Genomic DNA, 17,753 nt, shown 5'->3' with positions numbered 1-17,753 from the left:
AACAACAACAACAACAACAACAACAACAACAACAACAACAACAACAACAACAACAACAACAACAACAACAACAACAACAACAACAACAACAACAACAACAACAACAACAACAACAACAACAACAACAACAACAACAACACTAACACATGACTAGCGTCAAACAACTGAACAGACAACACATTTTTCTTCTGAACACACACAATGTATTATGTTCAGAAGGGAAATGTGTCATGTAACTCAGAGGCCGGATAACATACATAAAATAGCCAAGTGCAACTACACTGTACTTAGATCTACCACAAGCCAAAAACAAAAAATGCGTTGACTTCAGTTGCTTGGCGTTAATCCCATGATAGTGCTAAGAATAATGTTTCTCCTTGATACGCTAAACAGCAATAAAAAATATCAATTGCGCACTCATAACCATGTATAAACAATTAAAAATAATGAAACAATTCCAGAACGTTTTCTTGTGACTATCATCACCTTGATACGTTCGATGTGTTATTGTTCATCTTCATGCTGTATTTAACACGCTGAGCAGACTGGTCGCACTATATCTTTCACCCTCACCTGCAGCGTGATGTTTTATGCCCTTCAATTATTTTGCATATACATACATGCTGGCAGATCGACCACAGATAGTGTCTTTTACGCCAGGACGACGTGTGAGCGCGCACTACTTGGCGACTGGTCATATTCATCGGCATTATTGGACTTCAGCGGTGCGTTTGGCACTGTCATTCGTCAGGTTGCTCTGGAGAGGTTAGCCACTGCTGGCGCACCAACGTCCACCACTGCAGTCCTAGTATCAAACACAACAGCCCGCACGAAGCTTGGTAAACAACTAAGCAAACCATTTCCAACGAACATCGGCGTCGTCCAGGGTGACCCAATGTCACCAATAATGTTTATAACTTACGCCGAAGGTTCCATGCGTAAGATCCGAGAGCAAGCTCTACCCGCGTCAGACCTACCAGCAACTTTCACACAATACGCAGACGACACCACTGCCCATCAGAACGAGCGATCATCTGTGGAAGAAACCGTCCGTGTGTGTGAACCCGTTTTCTCGGATGACAATCTGAAGCTTAACGTGGCAAACACTCAATATTTCACTGTGACCAAGGAAGATGATTCCTGGAAATCGGTGAAGCTGCTGGGGAGTATGCTAGGCACAGCAGAAGACATAGCAGCCAGAGTGCCTGCTGCAAATCGGGCATTTGCAAGCATTCCATGGAAACGCCACAACCTGAATTCCAGGCTGTGTATGTTTTCCTGCCTGATATTGCCTGTCTTGCTGTATAATTGTGCGCTTTGGACCTTATCGCAAACATTAACCGACGTCGTCAATGTATGGCACCGGAAGAAACTACGTACCATCATTGGTATCACGTACCTACAACGAATCTCGAACACAGCGCTGTATGCTAGAACCGAGCAGACCCCACTATCCCAAGTCTGCAGGCAACAGAGACTGCTGTGGTTCGGCCATGTAGTGAGGGAAGGCGAAGAATCGTCCTCTTTCCAAGCCCTCCTAATGTCAATCAACACAACAGACATACGACGACCCCGAGGACGATCACGACCCCTTGATGATGCCCAGCTGCGAGTTTTGGAGGCTAAATCAGAAGGATGGCAAGGCTACAGTGGGTATGTAAGCGATTCTAGAAACAAACAAAAAGTACACCCAGTCAAACTAGAGCTAGGGTGGTAGGATCATTCAGCTATTTCGGAAGGATTTGTGCATGCATGGTAAGATTTCGTCAGCTGTTTCTCAACCAGGAATGGGAAGCCGAGCAGCAGCAACAGCAGCAGTACAGGACTGGTGCGTTGTAACTTGTGATACCATCGCAGAGGAAAGTAATGCATGTACTAAAAATCCACACGGCATGAAATCCAAGCAAGGTAGCTCAAGCCTAGTCGCCATACTGTACTAGGGGTCAGCGGGTAATGCCGGCAGTATATTGAGAATTATATGGGATTTTAAATTTCGAAGCATTATAGGGCATTATCTAGGGGTCAGCGGGTAATGCCGGCATTATATTGAGAATTAGGATTTTAAATTTCGAGGCATTAATTAAGGGCATTATATTCTTCTTGTTAGGGCATTTTGTAAAGCATTAAACCGAGCTTCTTCCTGGTGATTTAGAATTATTATTACGAGTCCGCGTACCTTTTTGAGTTTCAAGTTCCATAATCATGTTTGATGTGTCTTACTAACTATCCCCAAGCATTATGTGAGCATTATATGCTTCTTTATAAGGCATTACAAAAGCATTATGTAAAGCATGAAAATAGTGAAAAGCCGAGCATTACCCGCTGACCCCTATACGCTCGACCAAGACCCTATGCAGAGCTGGATCAGGCGTTGCACACTCTGGGGGGTTATGTACTCTTGGTAGTATGTAACAGTCGACATGGTAGCTCAGCAATACTCCTCCATGACATCCTGTTCTGCAAGTGTTCTGGCATTGCCGCATCACTAACGGCGCAGCTTCCTCCACTCACGAACTCACTGTGGCAGTCCTTGCAGTCCTACAGCTCCACAATACTACTGACTGCATGTAACTAGTTATTTACACTGCTATTTGATGAATATAAACAATCACACGAACTTTAAAATAGACCTCGTTAGAACAATCAACTAACTGTTACTTCAAAAACTTCACAAACCAATCATGGTCACAATTATAATACAGGATTGTATAGCATACTGGGCAACGGCATGCAGATTGAAGGTCGCCTCTCCAGTTCCATTCCTTATCTGTTGATCAGAAGGGCGAACAGCATATCTTTGTACGTCGGTTGATAGGTTGGCTGTTCACCAACTCGGTCTCGGCAGTTCAAAGTCTCTGATGAGCTACTGGCCGTTTCGTTCAAACTGCGGCCCGTTTCGCTCTCGCGCGACGAGCGCTCGTAGCCTGGCGGAGATCCCACGAATGCCGAAGCGAACGCCGTGCTCACCGATACAGAGAGCAGCGCAGTGTACCTCCAGCAGAATCGCACAGGGGCAGCCATTGTTGTCGTTGTGTTGAGAATCTAGAGCTGGATCATGGAGCGAGCGCTGAACACAAAGAAAACGATGGCATTACACGTACACGTACAGGCAAAAAATCAAAATGGCCGCTAGCGTGATTCGTTGTCTTTCACGACAAAAATCTCTACTCGCGGCAGAAGCTGCGACGAATGCTGAATGGTGATAGTGGGAAGAAGTATACGATATTGCAAGCAAAGAACATTGAGCTTAGGACACAGTCATTAGAATAACACTGCTGTTGCTTACTATTTACTTACCACAGATCACACACGATATTTTAGTGTGAAGGATCGATACGACAGTTTTAAAAAGACGTTTCCACCGGAGGAGCGCACTACAAAGCAGCTAACAATAATTTTATGATCCCATTTCAAAGCTTGACAGCGGCTGTATACAGTATGCCATACTAGTAGTCGAAAAGAACTAACTATTACTTGCCATCTACTACAAAATTGTAGTACGAACAGTCCCTACTGACGTCAGTAGTAGTAACTATCCAATCCGCACTATGCTCCGCTAGAACAATGATGTACTACTACTACTACTACTACTACTACTACTACTACTACTACTACTACTACTACTACTACTACTACTACTACTACTACTACTACTACTACTACTACTACTACTACTACTACTACTACTACTACTACTACTACTACTACTACTACTACTACTACTACTACTACTACTACTACTACTACTACTACTACTACTACTACTACTACTACTACTACTACTACTACTACTACTACTACTACTACTACTACTACTACTACTACTACTACTACTACTACTACTACTACTACTACTACTACTACTACTACTACTACTACTACTACTACTACTACTACTACTACTACTACTACTACTACTACTACTACTACTACTACTACTACTACTACTACTACTACTACTACTACTACTACTACTACTACTACTACTACTACTACTACTACTACTACTACTACTACTACTACTACTACTACTACTACTACTACTACTACTACTACTACTACTACTACTACTACTACTACTACTACTACTACTACTACTACTACTACTACTACTACTACTACTACTACTACTACTACTACTACTACTACTACTACTACTACTACTACTACTACTACTACTACTACTACTACTACTACTACTACTACTACTACTACTACTACTACTACTACTACTACTACTACTACTACTACTACTACTACTACTACTACTACTACTACTACTACTACTACTACTACTACTACTACTACTACTACTACTACTACTACTACTACTACTACTACTACTACTACTACTACTACTACTACTACTACTACTACTACTACTACTACTACTACTACTACTACTACTACTACTACTACTACTACTACTACTACTACTACTACTACTACTACTACTACTACTACTACTACTACTAGAAGTAGTACTGTATGTGCTCGCTTTCATCCTCAATATTATCATTTCGACCAAGAGTTCATAACCCCTCTTGTTTCAACTACAATGTAGATCTACATGTACGTGTAATTACTTGCTAGTAGAGACCATGGAGACGTTCCGCACTACGTAAAGTTGAGCAACTTTACGGGCGGGAAAAACCCGTGAATTCGCGAGTTTGCACTCCACTTACGGAAAGTTGTCTACGTAGAGTAGACCCTAGATAGGGCTCTGATAACGTAGCTGGTCCGTAAGTGGATTGGGGTACAAATTGATGACCATGCCCGTATATGCGCTTGGAGTCCTCCCGCTCATCAAGAAAGTTGCAGTGCCTGGTGCGAAACAGGGCTGGTATGCGGACGATGCTGCAGCCGGTGGCAAGCTAACGCCTGTTCGCCAATGGTGGGACAATCTCGTCAGCCAAGGTCCTGGGTATGGCTACCACTGCAATGCCCAGAAGTCACTCCTCCTGGTCAAGCCCTCCAGGTACGCAGCTGCTATCGAGATGTTCGAGGGGACCGGTGTGCAGGTCACGTGTGATGGTTGCCGCCACCTTGGTGCACCTTTGGGCACGGATGAGTTTATAGAACAATTTGTCCAGTCCAAGGTCGCCACCTGGTGTGAGGAAGTTGCGCAGCTCACGACCATCGCTGCATCGCAGCCACAGGCCGCCTACTCCGCCTTCACACAGGGCCTGCAAAACAAGTGGTCCTTCCTCTGCCGGACCTCCTCCATCCCGCCATCCTTGCTTGAACCGCTGGAACACGCAATCAGCGGTCGGCTCATCCCGGCCATCACGGGTCAGGCTCCACCTGGGACAACTGTTCGCTCCCTACTCTCTCTGCCTTGCCGGCTTGGGGGACTGGGTATGGCAGACCCTTGTTCAGTGGCTGAACAGTACACCTCATCCCGAAGGATCACGGCTAGCCTCGTGTCTCGCCTGCTGGAGCAGGAGTCGTCTCTTGGCGACTCTCTGACTCAGCTTCGGACGGTCAAGGCGACGGTTCGGGCCGAGAAGCGGAGCGCGTTCAAGTCTATGGCTGACGCTCTTCGCTCGGATCACCGGGAGCTGGCCCCTGTTCTCGACCTGGCCTCAGAAAAGGGTGCATCCAGCTGGCTGACCTGCCGCCCCCTCAGCCGCCATGGTTTCACACTCAGCAAGGGAGATTTCCGGGATGGCCTGTGCCTCCGGTACGGCTGGACACCTCCTCGGCTCCCAAGCCTCTGCGTGTGCAGTAAGCCGCTGAATGTGAGTCACGCCCTGTCGTGCCCGTTTGGTGGCTTCCCGACGCTGCGACACAACGAGGTGAGGGACATCACCGCCAGAGCTCTGAGGCAGGTCGCTCACAACGTGACAGTGGAACCCCACCTCCAGCCCGTCACCGGAGAGGCCTTCCGCCATCGCACAGCTGTCACGGAGGAGCAAGCTCGGCTGGACGTTGCGGCTAGTGGTGTGTGGGGTGGCCGATTCGAGCGCATCTTTATTGATGTACGGGTGTTCAACCCTTTTGCGTCTTCGAATCGTGCCACCTCCCTCGCTGCTAGCTACAGACGCCATGAACAGGAAAAGCGCCGGAAGTACGAGGAGCGAGTACGTGAAGTTGAGCATGCCTCCTTCGTGCCCGTTGTGCTCTCTGCCTCTGGTGGCTATGGCAAGCATGCCAATGCTCTTTTCACGCGGATCGCCTCTCTCCTGGCTGAGAAGAGTAAGGAGCCATACGGGCAGGTTATCTCCTTGCTGCGCTGCCGCCTTGGGTTTGCCCTGGTGCGTTGTGGTGCTATGTGCCTGCGTGGCTCAAGGAGCATGTTTGCTCCTGCCATGCCTGAGTCCCCTGCTGTGCTAGTGGCGGCGGAGGCACGCATCCAGTGAACCTGCACAGTGCAGTGATCCTACTGAGTGACAGACTCTGTAAATACTGTATATGATGATTCGTTTTTATAATATGTGTTGATTCTTCACAAAATGTGTTTTTTTGCCCGTACAAGAGGCTCAGTTTTCCGTGTGACAAAAAAAAAATTGATGACTCTCTCCCCAGGTCGATCTGGTCGTACACTGCCGTGTTCGGAGTTGCCAAGGGCAGCTACGTGATTTGAAAACTCCGTGTGGCGGAACCCAGATGCGCATGCAGTTTACGTAAGACTTTCCGTAGATCGACTACGTTTTTTACTAACGTAATTACGTTATGCTGAACCTGTCTATTGACCAGATTGACATGATTGAGGACCTCCTAATGTCGGTGGGCCTTGACTAATACCAAGAGTACATATTATGTACTCTTGCTAATACTCTTACTTCAAGAACAGTCCCTACTGACGTCAGTAGTAGCACGGACCGGTGGCCGTGGGGGGACGCTATGATTATTTGAGCCCAAAACTCCGCTGCTAGCTACGTAACTCGTTGTCGTCAGCGTCGTTTGACGTAACCCCTCGAAACCCTATTGTAGTAGAAGATTCTTAGGGTGCGTTCTTAAATTCTCTAGCTTCTAGGAGAAGAAGAAAAGAGAAGTCGAAGAAACTGGGATTCTTCAAGAACGGGTCTCGAAGAATTCGGAGATATTTTGCAGATGTCAAGCAAAATGAAGCGCCAAAGGGGCCGCGATCTTGAGTGCCACGAATATAGTATGCGCTGTGCGTATGCGAAAAGGGAAATGCGTACACTCATGATCAACACGTGGCGTTTAGCCTAGTTCGCATGCGCTGATCCCAAACCGCGGGAATCTCCAAGTTTCAACCACCTCTGAAGCTTGGAGAGCTTTGGAGAGCCTCCTAAAATTCGGAGAGGATATAAGAACAGCTCTCGAACTTTTCGGAGAGTCTCCAACTTTTCCGAGAGGATTTAAGAACGCACCCTTAGCTTGCAGCCAAGCCCGGGGACACAATCCAGCATAGTACTACGAGTACTAAAACATTGTGAAAAAGGAGAAGGACAAAATATTACGAGTTATGACTAACTGTCCACCAACGTATACAGTCAGCGAGTGCGACAAAATGGCACAAAACAGGTGGACAGTTTATAATAGTCATAACTCGTAACATTTTGTCCTCCTCCTTTTTCACAATAATTTAATTGGCTCACCATCCGAGTTGAACTACTAAAACAGTAAACATGGTCAAAGTAGTGACTGGGTCCAACCAAGTCGTACCCCTACAGCAAAGTGAGAGAAACGCAACTATCCTGTGGGTGCAGCAAGCACTGCATTGTCTTGTCAAGTCTCTGTACAGGCCAGTGTGTGTGTGCAGTGTAACTGCGCAGAAGAAGAAAAAAAAGAAGAAGAAAATAACTACAGTGATAGATCGTGATAAATTTGAACATCTCTGCGAAGCATAGCGCAAAACAAGAGCGGGCAAACGGTGAAGCGCAACGCGAGAGAAGACGCTACGGTACCAGCACAGTGTACGATATAGAGCACAGTGCGTCCGGGGAGGGGAAGAAGGCTGGCTATTCACAGGGCGGTGGCAGTATGTACACAGGAGAGAGAGAGTGGCTGGGCGAGTTGAAGCAGTCCGAGACAGCGCGGCCACCTTCGGGTCGGCAATTGTGCGGGTAGCATCGGTCTGAACGCATCCCCGTGCGGCGAGCAGTAAAGCATGGGGAAGGTTAAAGCATAGGAAGCGGGTTAAAGTAAACAAGAAATATCCAAAAAATAAGAGGCTAGATAATATGTACGGGGTGGGGGGGGGGGGGTGTTGAGCATAAAACTAGGTCAATCGGACTGTGCTATCGGCGGCCTTTCGCTGAAGTTCTTCTCGTCGGCACGAAGCAGAGCAGCTGTAGGAGATTGGCTTGGCGGAACTCCATGACTAAGTCAAGTAGCACAACTCTGTGGGCGGAACGTACACATGCAAACACACATACGCGCACACGCAGGCACACATACACGCATACACAAACCAGGAACAAAGGGGTGAGTTGGGGTGGTGTGCAGCGAGCAAAAATGAGCGGTCAAAGGCCTAGGGTAACAACACGCATTGGGAGTGAATCCATACCAGAAATGCACCAGGGACACTTGACATAAAATCAAACCAGCACCAGTGTTGTATGGCAAAAAATGATGCGAAAAAGAAATTTCCCAACACTCGTACGAAACGTCAAACCCCTACGTATTCTGCTCACATGCACGGTGCCTGGTGGGAAGGGGTCCAGGTACATGCACAGCTCGTCCTACTTTGTGCATGCAATGTCACAACAGTTTCAGCTGCCTAGTCCTGTCAGCCATTGCTTAGTGCCCGACTGTTACTAATTTCCCATCACAGCGAATGACCGTGTGGGAGATGTGAGGAGACCAGGGGTTGAATGAGTACTGTAAGACATGTTATTATAACGAGTCGCAAATTTAACGATTGTCCAAAATTCATAGGTTAACGAGAAGATATGTTAACAATCTTGCAGTATTCTGCCATATCCACACACAGCATATATGAAGCAGTACAGCCTCAACGGATCTTATTATAACGAAGAAATGTCATCCGTTAAAACGTTAGATTTGCTTCCTCGTTATATATATATATGTCTTACAGTACCACGTTTTCCTAAGTAAAAGCCATACTGGAGTATAAGCCACTCTGGAGTAAAAGCCACACTGGAGTAAAAGCCACACTGGAGGGTAAGCCACACAGGAGTATAAGCCACACTGGAGGGTAAGCCACACAGGAGTATAAGCCACACTGGAGTATAAGCCACACTGGAGTACAAGCCACACTGGAGGGTAAGCCACACTGGAGTAAAAGCCACACTGGAGTATAAGCCACACTGGAGTACAAGCCACACTGGAGTACAAGCCACACTGGAGGGTAAGCCACACTGGAGTATAAGCCACACTGGAGTATAAGCCACACTGGAGTATAAGCCACACTGGAGTATAAGCCACACTGGAGTATAAGCCACACTGGAGTACAAGCCACACTGGAGGGTAAGCCACACTGGAGTAAAAGCCACACTGGAGTATAAGCCACACTGGAGTACAAGCCACACTGGAGGGTAAGCCACACTGGAGTATAAGCCACGCTGGAGGGTAAGCCACACTGGAGTAAAAGCCACACTGGAGTATAAGCCACACTGGAGTACAAGCCACACTGGAGGGTAAGCCACACTGGAGTATACGTCACGCAGGAGTAAAAGCCACACTGGAGTACAAGCCGCACCCAGCTTGTTTGTCATGAAATGCAGCCATCCCACCCTGTAAGCTATATCACCATTCAGTTGCTCATCATAGTATAAACCACACTGACTTTTTCCGGTGAATTGCGAGACGTGGTGTTATTCGAGACAGTAATGCGGCATACATGTACCGTAAAATACAGTTCACCCCCCCCCCCCCCACGCTATGTCCGTCGCTTCCCAGCTCAGGGCTCACCACGACCGTACAAAGCGTCAATAACGGTCATTCGGATTTGACCGATCAGCGCACGGCAAAATGGGCTGTTTCTCGCAATTGTGGGGTGTTTTCCGAGCTGAACTTGGCTGTATTCGTTGGTTTTAGACATTAGGCCATTGTGGATTCGTGTTCAGAAGGTGTGTCTTTGGAGGGTTACCGTCTCCAATTTTTCGATTTGGCATTCATTTGCCTGAGATCGGATGGTGAAATCACTCAAACTCGAAGACGTGCGAACAAGGGAATGAAGACAAAATATAGAAATCGGGGACGGTAAACCGATAGAGAATTCCAAGACCATGAAAATGAGCTATCGACGGTGAGAATCGGCCAAGTAGAACCGCTGAAGTATGTTTTTGAAGACATCAAGGTCGGCCGTGCGTTCCCGCGCGCACCAACAAAACCTGGCGGCCGTGCGCATATCTGCAAGTGCAACAAGAAAGGGCCGAGGAGACAGCAAGCGTTCCAAGTGAAGAGTTCCTTCGTGTTGACTCAAGCTAAGGACTCAGGCCAGTCCGGGATCATACCAGTCATTTGCCATCATGGTTATGACTAAGGAATTCATGTGTGGCCAGGAAACTCCACACTCGCAGGGGGAAAGCTGCGAGGTCAAACAGAAAAGAGTGCGCCGAGTCGCGATCAGGAAACGCTGAGTTCGACTGACAACATTGGTTAGCTAGGCGCGGCAAAGTCTTGGACTTCAGTTCACCAGTACCGCACGGACATATCTTGGTCCAGTGGCGGGTTTAGGGGGGGGGGGGGGGGGGGGGCGGGGCGCCCCCCTCAAAAGTTTCGACCTTGGTTTCGAAAAATAAAAGGCAGGGCGCCGGGGCTAGCTAGGCTCGGGGCGCGCGCGGCCTGAAACGATCGTCCAAAAGCGGTTGCACGGTACGGTGCTCGAGCTGGTGTTGATTGTCCACACTACAGTCCAGACTAGTAGTACAGTCTACAGAGTACAGTGAGCATGCACGGCTACAGAAACACGGTGACCTGACTGTGTACACCGTACTGTTGTACAGTGTGATCCCTGCTGGGACGCGCTCGACGCGTCTTCGACGTTACGTACAAACATCGAAGAAAAGTCTTCGATCGAGTCAACCAAAACACGATTCGAATGCCGAGGGCTCAGGCGATCATCCTCGTTCGAATCGTGTTTTGGTTGACTCGAAGACTTTTCTTCGATGTCTCAGCGACATCCCAAAAGGCCAAGCTCTAGCCAGCAGAGCCTGGATTTTTTGTAAAGCGTTCCTGTGGCGGCGCAACTCCTGCTGCAGCTCCAACAGGAAACAGTGGGAGTGATGAAGTCACTGTTATTCCAGTTGAACTTTCGGAGCGGACAGACAGTCACACTCCGCCAGACGTGGAAGCACCTGTTGTCAGCGAGCAGCTAGAATGAAGAACAGCGCACAGTGACAAGTGGACATAGTACCGCTGCCTATGTAAAGGATGCTTTGAGCGGGGAGAAATTGTTGGACTCGCATAAATTGCAGTTGATTCGCTCACATGTCATCACATAACGGCAAATTTGAAGTTTACAATTATGTAGATCTACAATGTTGCTGCGTGTACAGAAATATTGCTCGTGGTGTGTGAGATTTACGGCTTCTTGACATCGGTTTTCAAAATGGCTGACCTGGGACAGTAGCATGATGTCTACCCCACCCAGGGAGTCGTAAAATAAAGTATTTTACGACTCCCTGCCCCCACCCCATCCCATCCCCTCGACTGTACATCGCTGTACATCGATCAGCATGAACTTGGGTGCGTAGCCGCTATGACTGCACAAACGCTGGCCTTGGCGGCATCGCCATGTTTTCAAAATGGTGGTCGACGCTTTTCGAAGTTTGTATGGTCGTGGTGAGCCATGCAGCTGGGTTTTCGGCAGGGGGCGGGAATTAGATCCAGGCTGTCAAGTGCAGTACGATGTACAACAACGTGGAATTTCAGACTCGATGAGCTGGATTGTGCACATTTTAATCCTGCACTGGCAAGTATTGTGTACAGCAGTGCATGCGTCACTTCAACATCGTATTTCGTTGTATACGCCGAAGTCGCTTCACAGGCAGAAAATCGACAGGGGGGGGGCAATTAGAGAGGGGGCGGATCAACGATACTTTACGGTACAGCCATGTACTTACTGGTCATCTGCACTGATATCCGCATGGCTGAGCAGGTCCTTGGACATCTTCAGGTGGGTACTGTCAACAGGCGGTAGCGAATACCAACAGCACAAGAAAGACACGAATAAGACAGGAGCAGATGCCAATTTCACACCCGCACTTGAAATAAAGTATCTTCAGAGCCCAAGCTACAACAGCAGAATTCTCTTCCTGTGCTAATGCCACTGGCAACAGTGCAAAACTTCAGTAGGGAACAGATCAGCAGCACTGCCCACTCACATTGACTCCTCACTCTTGTAGGCTGAGAGACTCTGCTCCAGAGCAAGGATTTCCAGCTTAGCCTGCCAACAGAATGCATACAACACACCGCAATCCACAACAATAGTCGGACGTCCATAATTATAATTATTGATCTTTCATACAAAACGAAGAGGATTCGTTCGTGGGTGGGTGGGTGGGTCGAGGACAGTTTTGTTTCGAATGATATTGATAGCGGAAACACCAATCCACTCTAGTTGAAAGTCCATAATAGTTTTCGTTCAGGGGGGGGGGGGGACGAAGAGGATTCGTTTGTGGGTGGGTGGGTGGGTCGAGGACAGTTTTGTTTCGAATGATATTGATAGCGGAAACACCAATCCACTCTAGTTGAAAGTCCATAATAGTTTTCGTTCAGGGGGGGGGGGGGGTTGACCACTAAGCCTTTTTGTTCGTGAAAATTATCGATAATGCCGGATGGCCCATAACAACAATAAGAATGCAACACAGAATGTCCTGAAACGTCTGGCCATACGCCTGGCATCGTCAACTGGAGAGCCACACAGTGCGCTCTCGGGGCGGATACCCTGTGAGCTTGATTTCACAATAGTCCGTGATTTTGTCATGACACGAGACCTTCGGTCGGGGGACTACACTGCACCTGACCAGGACAGCGTATGCAGCGCCCAAACGCCCTTCTGCTGCACTATTGTCTTGGTTTTGCTTGGGTTTCAAAATTTCCCGTAGGTGCATGCATGTGCACTCCAATAAAAACAAAATAAAATGCTGGGTGGTTATCAGAAGAAGGTAAATTTCACATTGTTTCAGGGACCACCCAAGCGATGTGCTACCGCATGAGTCTCTCATACCAGTTTGACTCTAGTCATTCCGATTATTTGGCTTCAAGTGCTTCTGTTGTTTGTTTGCCTGCTCCTGTGCCTTGCAGTGCAAGGCTAGGTTTCGTTGTGACGCATCCTATGCTCTGCTTCGCTGTGTATTTAATTATCGCAAACTGTACTACTAAGTCATCAAGTATTTCACATTCTTATCGTCCATTCCAGGCAGTACTGTACCTGCAGAGCTCCGTTGGTGCTGAACTCAGGCACTTTCTCCTTCAGCGTAATGTACAGTGTCTCGGCTATGATGTCCAGCAACGCTGTCAGAACGCGCCGCACCAGAGACGTGGAGATAGAGAATACCTGGACGGAAACAACAACCAAAAAACAGGAAAAAAGAAAGTGCATCGTGATTCTGTGCAGAAAAAGCACAACAAATGACAGACGAGTAGGGGGACGCCATTTTTTCATAGGTGGGCGCCCGATCAGAGTAGGGAGCACTACCCCCCCCCCCCCCCTTCCTAGAGCTCTGTTATTTCTATCCAACACTCTATATCATAGAGGCTGACGTGAACCAACAACTCACCTCAAGATGCACGCGTACAAGTTCAAGCAGCATGTCCTTTAGATAAGGTCGAACACCTGGACATGTCGTGTTGCATACACAAATGCAAGCATGCACATTTATACACACAGATACACGCTGAAATACACGAGGGACACAACGTCATATATGAGCACAAAGCTTCACCCAAGTATCTGTGTGACACGCGCACATGTGCATAACGTTAAACGTACCCACTGTACAACTCACCTTCATGTACTGTAAAAGCAGAAATTTTCGGCGGTGTAATATTTTCGGTATTCGCCAAAATCGGCGGTTCGGTAGCGGGAAATTTTCGGTAAAACCCGTTCTCCAGGTAGGTGTACTAGTACTACATGTATACAGTATCGGTTGTACCGAAAATTTCGGTGCGTTTTATTTTCGGTAAAAATTATCGGCACCGAAGTTACCGAAAATAAAACACCACCGAAAATTTCTGCTTTTACAGTATTTCTGCTGTTCTACAATGGGGAAAGGCAGAGCTGAGTCCACAAAGAACAAAATTGTATTGTCGCCAGATTGTGTACTATAGTCTGCTCATCAATTCGGGCCCGTGACAATTCAATACGTATGTCGTTTGGATTGGCTAGACTTCCCTAACATGCATAGTTTATCACAGAAATCCTGCCTCGAACGCATCTCTGAATTGAATAGATGCCTAGCCATCATCCTGGAATAGATGCCTAACAAGCACACTGGCATAGCAGCCTCATACATTGGGCTAGCAGTATAGCCAGCATACCAGCCTAGCCAGCATAAGCCAGCAGAACACTGGAATAGGTGCCCAGCCAGCACACCTAGCAGAACAGGGGAAAGCTCAGCTTTAAATTCGCATCTTAACGGCAAGTGCCCGCCTTCGCATGCAGTGCAACAATGGGGTGGAAACAACACCGGACAATCTCGGCCATACCTTTCGGTCTAGCGCACTCTGCAAAGTTGTAGCCGCCGGAGAAGATACCCTCCTCGAGCCGCGCCATGATGGGCTGACTCCTCAGCTCGATGTACCGATCAAACGCCTTGTCATCGACCTCACGCAGCGCTTCTAGTGCCGCCTGTCAGGAGAAATAACACAAACAGCAGTTCAAGCTAAATGCAACATGCAACACTAAACAATGAACGAAACAATCGTTGCTAAATAACAATGGATAGAGTTAATTGTGCAGTCAGCTGACCGCTAGCTGGTCACTGGGCAAGATTTCACTTCCCACAACATCAGCTGTTGTGCAAAGCTATGAGGTGTGTGTGTGTGTGTGTGTGTGTGTGTGTGTGTGTGTGTGTGTGTGTGCACGTGCATGTATCATGTTGCTGGTGACTCACCACTTTGGCCTCGTTGCCACCGGGGTAGCCATGACCTTCGAAGAAATTTGCCAGGCGAGCAATGACCACATCGTAGCAGTAGGAGCAGTTGCTCATGACAATCAGTAGCTGCTGAGTCTGTAGAGACAGTGCCGGGCACAATCGCAGACCAACCAGGACACAAACGAGCGGCATTTTCAGTGTAGTGTTGCCACATCATTTAAACCAAAATCAGTAGGATTAAAAAAATTGTGGCTGAGATACAGTCAGGTTTAAGCAGAATTCAGCCTAATCGGGTTTGAAAACCCCCCACACCTCAATGGACTGTCGCATTGCTCGGGAAAAAATGAAGAAAACACTAAAAAGCCCTTGCCAAAACCTGCACCGACAAGAAGCACAGTGCAACGATGGCTAGCACGTATCATCTCAGGGACATCAAACACAACGGTTTTGAGACTATTGACTGTACAATTCTTTGCCTCGGGTACCCCGTGAATCAATAAAACCAATGATCCGGACCGTAAATTTCAATTTTTTCAGCAGAGCTCCCAACCCCACACACACTAGTAGTGCAAATTGTACTTATGGCTGACCGAACCACCCTAAAATATCTTCCAATGCCCCAAGCATCTACATGCATCTACAAGCTTCACTTACCAATGTCGGTGCATCCTCCACAACATCGTGGCCACCCAGCAGCGATGACGCAGCGTACGCAATGGATTGACTGTGTACACACACACACCAATGACAAGGATAAGGAGAAGAGTGACAACATCACCATCACCACCAGCATCAGCATCAGCATCACCATCAACAGCAGTCACAATCCATGTCAGCATGACCAGCGGAAATTGCACTATTACCAACAGGTAGCAGCACCATCATCACCACCAACACCACGGCCAACACTACCACTACCAGCGCCATGACTGAGCACCGCCACCACCATAAGCATCGCGAGCACCAGCAGCAACAATCCCCATGTGAGTCGCCACTCAATTGAGAAGAGAACTGGCAGAAAGCACAGCCAGAGTGGTGGCGACGAGATACCAGTTGTGGATTGAACTGGCAATACAATTACACTAGCAGCATGCAAACACAGCCAGGACACCAGGAACAACCATGACCAACAGGACAGGACCATTCCAAGACAAGGAAACCGAGAAGAGGACCAAAATCGGCAAGTACGAAACTTAGCGACTGCCCATTCGGGTCTCAACAGCAAAAGCAACAACAACAACAACAACAACAACACACACACACACACATACGTGCACACACACGCACATGCACACACGCACACACGCACACACACACATACACACAGGCTTACCGTGGAGCACCGGTTTCTTCATCGCTCACTATGGTGTTCTCGGACAGCGTGAGACTGTTCAGGCAACCAGCAAACGCCTGGAATGAAGGAATGAGCAAGAGAGGTAAAACTGCTAATCGTGGGCACACAGTGCACAGCGCAAGTGTTCAATGCAAGCGGCTACACTAGGCACACTGAAGTACGTCGAGAGAACGGCATGCACAGGTGTTCACGCAACCTGTGAAGCAAGGCAAGCCAACAGCAAGAGACTGTCGCGCACATGTGTGAGCACACATACACACACGTGCATACACACACAAACACACTTGTACTTGTACTTGCTCACTGCCAAAACTGGTCACGTGGGTCTCCCCGGGAGAGGGGAGAGAGACTCAAAAGGAATCTTGGAAAGATGACTCAATTGGCCATTGAACCAAAACGAACAAAAAAAACGAACACCCCCCCCCCCCCCCCCCCCACACACACATGAATCAGCCGCGTACTTACACACAAGACCTTGATGAATAGCTGGGTCGACTGCACCTCCAGCGACTTTTGCTTCCCTTCGTGCTGCACAGTGGAGCAACAACAATGACACAAATGAGAGATGAGCAAGACTTAGAGACCTGGCAACATAATAGACTAGCACTATGCGAGTGTCGGGCATAGTCTGGGAGCAAGCATGCATCAGATGATCGACTTTGTATAGCTCTCCAGCTTAGAGTACACCTACTGTATGTCAGCACCTTTAAAGCCATGGCCTTATATTCGAAACATCGCTGCTTTCCAAGATATTTTAGATGCAAAATGACTCACCCACCACGCCATGCTGTAAAAGTCAAAGTACACACTGATATTTCGATCTACATCCACTTGTTCACCCTTTCTGCTGGGCTGGAAGTTTGAAGCCATGGCTTTATAACTGAGGCTGATTTTAAAATCGAATATACTGCCATGGCTTTAAAGGTGCGGACATATGGTAATACACTACTGCGTTGAGTCATAAATGTGTGAAACAATGTTCAACAAAACTATGAAGGGAGCCAGAAATTTTCACTTTGGGGTATTTCTCGTGTCTTCTTAGTTCTTACCACTGCTGGTCCAGAGTCATCCAGTATGACCTCCTTCAGTGATAGAACCCAGTCCATGATACGGTTCTCAAACAGGATGGGCTGTGAAGGCGAGGTCAAAGGCGCGTGCACACACACACACACACACACACACACACACACAAACACATACACAAACACTCACAGACACACATATGTACACACACACACACACACAAACACACACAGTCAGTACAAGGCACAAGTAGAGCTTTCTGCCATGACTCCGAAGACATCTGCAATTATACGAGACCATGCCTGCATGCTCACGGGCCATCATCTTGAACACATGCCAACAGGCACATCTACAGTAAAACCTGTGTTTGCCGGACTCTGTACGAAGCAGAATTCTGT

General features: G+C 47.8%; 1 protein-coding gene and 1 long non-coding RNA gene across 2 annotated transcripts in view; both read right to left on the bottom strand.

Moving 5' to 3' along the window:
• Positions 1–2,735: 2,735 nt before the first annotated feature.
• Positions 2,736–3,344, bottom strand: LOC135816666 (uncharacterized). The gene is made up of 2 exons (XR_010553446.1): positions 3,298–3,344; positions 2,736–3,067 (listed from the first exon to the last, which is right to left on the bottom strand). It is a non-coding gene; the product is annotated as an uncharacterized LOC135816666 (long non-coding RNA).
• Positions 3,345–7,665: 4,321 nt separating this feature from the next.
• The window catches only part of LOC135817993 (exocyst complex component 2-like), a 32,984-nt gene continuing 22,896 nt past the window's right edge, over positions 7,666–17,753 (bottom strand). The window contains exons 20-30 of the mRNA XM_065331298.1: positions 17,382–17,462; positions 16,798–16,860; positions 16,312–16,388; positions 15,633–15,702; positions 14,997–15,113; positions 14,590–14,731; positions 13,662–13,717; positions 13,313–13,438; positions 12,264–12,325; positions 12,003–12,062; positions 7,666–8,313 (exon numbers count right to left, since the gene is read on the bottom strand). Of these exons, the coding sequence (XP_065187370.1) occupies positions 8,211–8,313; positions 12,003–12,062; positions 12,264–12,325; positions 13,313–13,438; positions 13,662–13,717; positions 14,590–14,731; positions 14,997–15,113; positions 15,633–15,702; positions 16,312–16,388; positions 16,798–16,860; positions 17,382–17,462 (957 nt within the window). The 3' untranslated portion in view covers positions 7,666–8,210. The remainder of the gene's footprint in view (positions 8,314–12,002; positions 12,063–12,263; positions 12,326–13,312; positions 13,439–13,661; positions 13,718–14,589; positions 14,732–14,996; positions 15,114–15,632; positions 15,703–16,311; positions 16,389–16,797; positions 16,861–17,381; positions 17,463–17,753) is intronic.

The sequence above is a fragment of the Sycon ciliatum genome, chromosome 5 (assembly GCF_964019385.1).
Source record: "Sycon ciliatum chromosome 5, ocSycCili1.1, whole genome shotgun sequence".
Taxonomy (NCBI): Eukaryota; Metazoa; Porifera; class Calcarea; order Leucosolenida; family Sycettidae; genus Sycon; species Sycon ciliatum.
This window is presented reverse-complemented; position numbering and strand designations above follow the sequence as displayed.